Raw genomic sequence first — 7,309 nt, 5'->3', positions numbered from 1 at the left:
CGTGTCTACACCATGCCCGGCTGGCCAGGGGGAAGCTGTGAGATGGCCCTTGAGAATAAGCAGAAGGATTTCCCCAGGGGGCCTGGAAGCCATTGTGGAGAGCTGGAACTAGGGGCCGTTTTAGTGGTGGGAACTCAGGCGAGCAGAGGCTTCTAACCCACCATGATGCATCTGGTGTTCCTGTTCAAAATGACAGTCATGGGGGACCGCCATGCAATGTGGAATAGAGCTGTCCACACAGGTGCGTGGGACTGACCCACTGTGTGGCAGGAGAGGGGGGCTGAGAGCCCAGCCCACCCTCTGTGAAGGCAGTAATGCCGCTGGATAGTTCACATATGATGGAATTCTCCTGCTCCTGCCTCTCCACCGAGCAGGCCCAGCTCCATCCCCACTCTCAGCTGTCCTCCAGGGACCCTAGACCCCCCTCAGGACATGCTTGGAATTTCCCCTCCCCAAGACTTCCTTGAAATAGCTGCCTCCCCCTCAGGTCATCCACAGTGGCTGGACAGTGCCAGGGCATGCCCACAACAGCTGTTTCCTGGGGGTTGGTGGGGGTCCTGTGGGGGTCCCAGGACACAGGCCTACTGTCCTGGGTTCAGTCTCCAGTCACTCTGCCTGGGGGCCACGGGAGGATGGAGGCTGCCCCTCGTGCCCAGCCCCCCCCTCCACCCTCCATTCCAGGTCACTCTGGGTTGGGGACTGTCTCAGTTGTCCTATGCCAGTGGAGCACTGGGCACACAGTGGGCCAGCAGTGAAATCATGTCATGCAGCCATGGGCTCCCACTCCCCAGCTGCATGGTGCTATCCCTTCATTGTTGTCCCTGCAGGGAGCAGCCAGTTCCTTCCATTCTTCCCTGACATGCCTTCCTGTCCTGAACATGGTGGCTCCGGCTCCAGAAAATGGCTGGGGTGGGCAGATTTGGCCACATCTTCTCATGGGTCCTATGCACCAGCACAGGCAATGGGGCTGGTGATGAGTGAGTAAGTGAATGAATGACTGAGTAGTGAATGAGTGAATGAGTGAGCGAGTGAGTGAATGAGTGAATGAATGAGTGAATGACTGAGTAGTGAATGAGTGAGTGAATGAGTGAATGAATGACTGAGTGAATGAGTGAGTGAGTGAATGATGAATGAGTGAGTGACTAAGTGATTGATTGGATGTCTGCTTTCAGAGTCATGACTTTGCTCAGAGTCGGCAGTTTCCCCTAAACATAAAATAGTGACTTTAGACTCTTTGGACATCCTGTATTCTCTCCTGCTGGTCCCATCTGTAGGCCCTGTCTGGGCAGGTATCTGCAGAGCTGGAGGGTTGGGGGAATGTGCCCACAGTGGAGGTGGGACCAGTCTGCTGTCCAGAGAACAGCCTTGTCCACAACTGTCCCCAAGTGCAATGGAGCCGCAGACAGGCTGCTCAGCTGGGTCAGCTGCCTGAGGCCTCCACGTCCCACTCCCCATGCAGACCCAGAGCCCCTGAGTGGCATTTCTCCTGTTTGTCACTTGGCCCTACAAAGGGGGACAGGAGGCTTATTCCAGGGAGAAACACCCCAGTGGTGACAATGGGGGCCTGTCAGACTTACTTGGTGGTTTTTGCTGGAAGAGCCAGGCACACAGTAGGTGCTTGTTGCCTGCTTGTTGACGATGCTTAAGCAGGAGTTTGTGGCCCACCTGGCAGCTCCTCAAACAGATACGGGGTGGGAAAGGGCAATTAGGAGAGAGGCAGGTCATGAAGGGTCTCTGTGACCTTGGACCCAGCACCTGGTGGGCAGGTCTGGGCTTCTTCTGTCCGCCACCTCTCAAGTTGTCCTGTTCCTAGGCCACCGCCCTTGAGAGACAGGTGTTTGATTTCCTGGGTTACCAGTGGGCGCCCATCCTGGCCAACTTCATCCACATCGTTGTCATCATCCTGGGGCTCTTTGGCACCATCCAGTACCGGCCGCGCTACATCGTGGTGGTGAGTCCACGGTGCTCTGCCTCCTCCGTGGGTGGGCAGGGAGGGATGACTGGGCATGGGGGCCTCCAGTGGCAACTTCCTGCCCTGTTATCCTAAAAGCCACGAGCGCCCGGCAATGCCAGCCTAGACCCCCAGGTTCAGACCCTCTTACAGCCTGGATGTCCTGAATTCCGACACCGAGGATGTGGTTTTCTGAGGGCCGTGTTTCCTGGGGAGCCCCAGACACTCAGTGCCCTCACTCACCCATGTTTCAGTAGCTGGGTCTGGGGGTGCCGCTATGATCCCTGCTTCACAGGCAAGGAGGCCGGGGCACTGAGCACCTGTCTGGGGCAGGATCTGGACGCAGCTGGTACCTCGCGTGTACGGCTGTCCTACCTTTGGAGGAGCTCAAAATTTTTCTCTGACCAGCATCTTTGTTTGGTGAAAATCAAAATAATCAGCCTAGACCAGGGGCTTGCAGCAAACTTTTCCTGCAGAGTTCCAGGTGATAAATATTTTAGGCCTCATGGGCCATACAGTTTCTGTGGAAGCTCACCTCTGCCGTCATGGCACAGAAGCAGCCCTGGACAGAGCAGCGTGGCTGTGTTCCCATAAAACCTTATTCATGAAAGCAGGCAACAGCCCAAAGGCCTCCCCTCCCCAGCAGGCAGCTCTCTGAGGCTCTCTCTTGGGGTGGTTTTTTGGGGACACTCTATCATTGAGGCCAGTCATACCCTCGTTCACCTACCTTGGACAGGCCACAGCTGTCTCTGGGCAAGGAAACCATGTCAGAAAACTGTCCTGCGCCTCTGGCTCCCTCCGATTGGCTGTTCTCAATGCCTCATCTCCTCACCATCTGTTTGGGAGCAGGAGCCCTGTCTGTCCCCGTCTGGTGGCAGTGTGGGAAGACCCAACCAGGGTGGGCTTGGGGAAATGTCCTTCAGGCCGAGCATCCAGGGGCTGTCAAGTCTCGAGGAACAGGGGCCCGCCTGGCCGTGTGGTCATGGGACCTTTTCCTAAGGTGCTGTCAAAAGCAAGTGTCCCCTAAGAGCTGGGCTCAGCTTCTGCCCCCTGCCCCCTCTCATCTCCCTAGTATGCTGTGTGGGCGGCTGTCTGGGTCACCTGGAACGTCTTCCTAATCTGCTACTACCTGGAAGTGGGTGGCCTCTCGAAGGTGAGTAGACAGGTGGGGGCTCATGTAGAGTCCTTCCATAGGAGTCCTGACAGCCACCGTATGACACTTGGTGTGTTCACTGGTCTAATGCCAGTTTCTCCCCACGGAGGCTGGGGCTCAGTCTGTGCACGGCTTTGTTCCTGTGCCCAGAACAGCCCTGTCCCACAGTCGGTACACAGCGAAGGTTTAGGAAAGACCAGCGACTTGGTGTGTGGATCAGATGCATCGAGGAGATGCTGTGGGTGTTAGCGGGCCAGTGGCCTTTCAGCTGGGAATGAGGGCATCAGGAAGGCTTCCAGAAGAGGGGACCTCAGATCCCGGGCAGTGCCTGGAAGGAGTCGGAGCTGGGGCCATGGAGCCAAGAGGCCAGCCCAGGCAGAGATATGCAGGGGAGCCCCTGCCAGCGCATGGTGGGACTGGAGTGCAGGCAGAAAGGGGTCTCCTGCCCAGCTGCTGCCTGCTGCTGAAGCAGACCTGGGACCTTACAAAGCCCCATCCCTCCTGCGGGCAGATAGCAAACCCTGACAGGCTGCCTTGGGCTCTTTGCACGTAGCTCAGAGATCGGTTAAAGAGCCAGGAGTGGGTGGCGGGGGTGACTCGGGGTGCCTGGCTGCTCTCCACGCTGGCCAGGCTGCAGTGGGTGGGGCTGGCCACGTCCCAGGTGCTAACCTGTCTGTCCCCGTGCCCCCAGGACAGCGAGCTCCTGACCTTCAACCTCTCCCGGCACCACTCCTGGTGGCGCGAGCATGGACTGGGGTGTCTGCGTGAGGAGGTGCCCGCAGCCAGCCTTGGGGTCCCGCACAGCCAGGCCCCGGTGTTGGGCGCCAGCTGCACCCTGGAGCACACCTATGTGGAGGCCCTGCATAGCAGCCTGCAGATCCTGCTGGCGGTGAGCATGGGGGAAGGGGCTTTGGGGGTGGGAGTGGGGGGCTCATCCTGCCCCTGGCCGGGGCCAACATTGATCAGGTCTCAGGCCTTCCTGCACATGGAAAAGCCAGCTTTACTCTTTGCTGGGGCAGGATGTCCTTCCTAGACCCCCACCCCTGCCCTAGATGTTGAGGAATCACCCCATCTCCAGAACCTCAGTGTCGCCTTCTGCAAAATGGGCTCAGAACCAGCTCCAAACTCAGCCTCTGATGGTGCTGTGGAGCGGGAGGCAGGCCGGGAACAGCAGCACTGAGGGGGAGGCAGGTCCCTCCCAGCCCTGGAGGCCGCGTGGGCAGACGAGGAGCCACTGGAGAAGGAGGCAGAGACCCCAGCCTGGCCCACACCCTCCACTCCACCAGGCAAAAGAGGGCTTTCTGCTCCTGTGCTGAGAGCAGGTTGCCAGATTTAGGGAGTAAAAACACAGCACGTCCAGTTAAATTTGAACTTCAGATAAGCAAGTAACTTTTAGTCTGTTTGTTGCCAGATTTGGGACATATGTGTTGTGTATCTGGAATTCTAATTCACCTGGGTGTTCTGTAGTTTATCTGAAACCCTAGAGAAGTGATTTAATGTGGGGGCCTTGGGCAGGTGCGGGGGTCTGTGGGGGCTGGGGGCCGAGCAGGCACTGCCATCCTCGCCCTTGCCGGGCACATGTAGAGTGATTTTCCTGAGCGGGGGCAGCAGCCTGGGCCACTCTGGTGACAAGCTGGTCGCCTCTCCAAGCCTTGGTTTCCCCACTTGTACTTGGGCAATGTTAGCTGCAAACCCCTTCCTTCTCTGCCCCCATCCCTGCTTACCAGCCCCCATGCAGATCTGGGCAGCTCTGGTTTCTACTGTCAACGGGCATGAAAGCAGGGAGGGACTCTGGGCCCAGCTGGGCGGCTGACAGGTAGCGAACCAACAACAATGCAGGGGCCTGGCCGCTTCCGCAGTGCCCACTGGGCTGCTGCCCTGGTCCCGCTGGCTGCACGGGCACGAGGCAGGCCATGTTAGGGGCAGCACAGGGACTTCTGGGACAGCATCCCCTCCTCTGGGACCTTGTCCCCTTCCATGGAGGATGAACAGGAATAGTGCTGCTTGCTGATGGCGAGGGTGGGGCAGCCATTGTCTAAGGTGGGTGCCTGAGAACCTTCTGGCACTGACTGGGGATAAGGGGATTGTGACCTGGACCACTGGTCAGGGGGGCTCAGAAGTCCCTTCTCATGCCAGCTGCCCAGTCTGGCAGCAGCCTCTGGCAGATGCTGTGTCGCTGGGGGGATTGGAGAGGCTTCAGGGGCCCCATCTCTGAGCCAGCCAGAGGAACAAACTGCCTGTCCAACTGCGTGAGGCCCCATGGCTGCCAGAAAAAATGACCACAGTCGGGGAGGCCAAGAACAGAAACGTATCTTCTCTCAGTTCCAGAGGCCAGAAGTCCATCCAGGTGCCAGTGGGGCTGGTTCTCCCTGGGGGCTCTGAGAAAGAATACGTTCCTCGTCTCCCCCAGCCTGTGGACACCCCATCCGATCTCCACCTCTCATCATGTTGCCTTCTTCCTGTGCACCATGTCTCCAGTCTCCCCCCCCGTTTCTCTTACGAGGACACCAGTCATTGGATTTAGGGCACCCCTAATCCAGTGGGCCTCTTCTTAATTACATGTGCAAAGACCCTGTTTCCAGATAAGGTGCCAGGGTTAGGACTTGAATGTATGTGCTTGGGGACATGTTCAACTCAACAACAACTGAGCAGAATTCCTTGACATTATGTGCCTGGGTCTGGCCCCTGGAGGACTGAAGTGGTGACCACTGCCCCCAGATGGAACAGCCCCACCCTTCCCACAGCTTTTGTGCTGGCCATGCTGAGTGGGAAGGATGTGGGTCCGGCCCACAGGAGACCCAACCTTGGGCTTTGGCTGGCCCCACACAACCCACATTCAACCTGGCTAGGGATTCTCCAGTCCTGGATGGAACTGAGGAGCACCTGTCATTTGTGAAGTCAGAGTCAGGCTCTGCTGTCCTCTCAGGCTCCACTCGGGGGCCGAGAGGCTGCTTCTGGGTTGAGGTGATGCCACCTCCCCACTGAGCTGCCTTCACGAGGCACACAACCTCTCTGTGTGTTAGCTCCCTTTTTCTGTAAAATACCTTCCTCAAAGTGCTGATGGAAGGACTTGGTGGGTGCGTGGCAGGCGCCAGGCCGCCTTGAGCAGCATGTCACCAGCTCCCCGGGGCATGGCACACCTGGCACAGCTGCTGTAGGGCACTGGTCAGACCCTGAGGTTTCCTGACTCCCTGGTGCACACGGTGGTGTCAACACCAACATGCCTGGGTGGACATTGGGTTTGTAGGATAGGAACTTCTGCGGCCAGCAGCCGATGGTGGAAGCTGAATTCTGCATCAGGACACCCATGGCGTGAGAAGACGTGCGGCAGTGTAGGCAGTGCGTGAACTTCTGGTTCCTTCCTTTCCAGCTGTTATAGGTTCTGCAGGAAATCAGACAGGCACTGGGGGTGCCCCCATCCCAAAGAGCCACAGCTGCACTGTCCACCCCATGTGGGGAGCCAGCTCTCCCACCATGGCTCATTTCATGAGGCTAAAAGGGGGCCCCAGTTCCCCAAAATCATGTGGGAACACAGGTGCATTCCTTGAGAGAAAAAAGAACCAATTTGCCAAGGACACACATCAAAAAAAGACCTTGTGCAAAGGCAACAGAAAGGGAACTGGACAGAAGAAGATGAAGGTTCTCATGGAGGGACGATGTGCTTTTGGTGAGGCTGTGCTGGAGGTGGGCTTCTGCCCTCGAGGAGGGGACAGGACCTCCTGTTTGCGTTTCTTCTGCTTCCTAGAGGAGGGAGTTTCTTTAATGAAATGTGGGTTTCTAAATTCCAGACAGTGGGGACTTACTAGGAGCCTGGCCCTCTGCTGCTTGCTTTGGGGGGTCCAGGAGAGAAAGGTATCTTGGGTGGCCCCTGCCTGGTCGGCAGTGGCAGGAGATGTGGGCTCGAGCCTGGAGGTGGGCAAGAGGGGTGGAGGGGAGGCAGGGTGTGCTGGGAGGACCATGGCAGGGTGGCCTGGACGTCCCCGAGTGGGGTGGGCATCAGGCTGGAAGAAACGTCTTTCCCCAGGAGGACTGCTTGCCAGAGGACCAGACAGGCTGTGCTTTCAGCACCGCGGCCAGCTCTCGGGGGGGCCACAGGCTCCTTCCATGGCGGGTGGGGGGGGGGGGCAAGCCATGGGGGGACTCCCCCCCCCCCCCTGGGGCAGGGAACCAAAGCAGGCTATTTGGGAAGCCTTCTCAAGTTTGTC

At 58.1% G+C, this 7,309-nt stretch overlaps 1 protein-coding gene across 1 annotated transcript in view; it reads left to right on the top strand.

Moving 5' to 3' along the window:
* Positions 1-211: 211 nt before the first annotated feature.
* NKAIN4 (Na+/K+ transporting ATPase interacting 4) overlaps positions 212-7,309 on the top strand; it is a 12,566-nt gene continuing 5,468 nt past the window's right edge. The window contains exons 1-4 of the mRNA XM_008580761.1: positions 212-241; positions 1,814-1,951; positions 3,024-3,104; positions 3,796-3,993. Coding sequence (XP_008578983.1) covers positions 212-241; positions 1,814-1,951; positions 3,024-3,104; positions 3,796-3,993 — 447 coding nt within the window. The remainder of the gene's footprint in view (positions 242-1,813; positions 1,952-3,023; positions 3,105-3,795; positions 3,994-7,309) is intronic.

Source organism: Galeopterus variegatus, unplaced genomic scaffold (assembly GCF_000696425.1).
Source record: "Galeopterus variegatus unplaced genomic scaffold, G_variegatus-3.0.2 Scaffold2156, whole genome shotgun sequence".
In the NCBI taxonomy this organism is placed as follows: Eukaryota; Metazoa; Chordata; class Mammalia; order Dermoptera; family Cynocephalidae; genus Galeopterus; species Galeopterus variegatus.
This window is presented reverse-complemented; position numbering and strand designations above follow the sequence as displayed.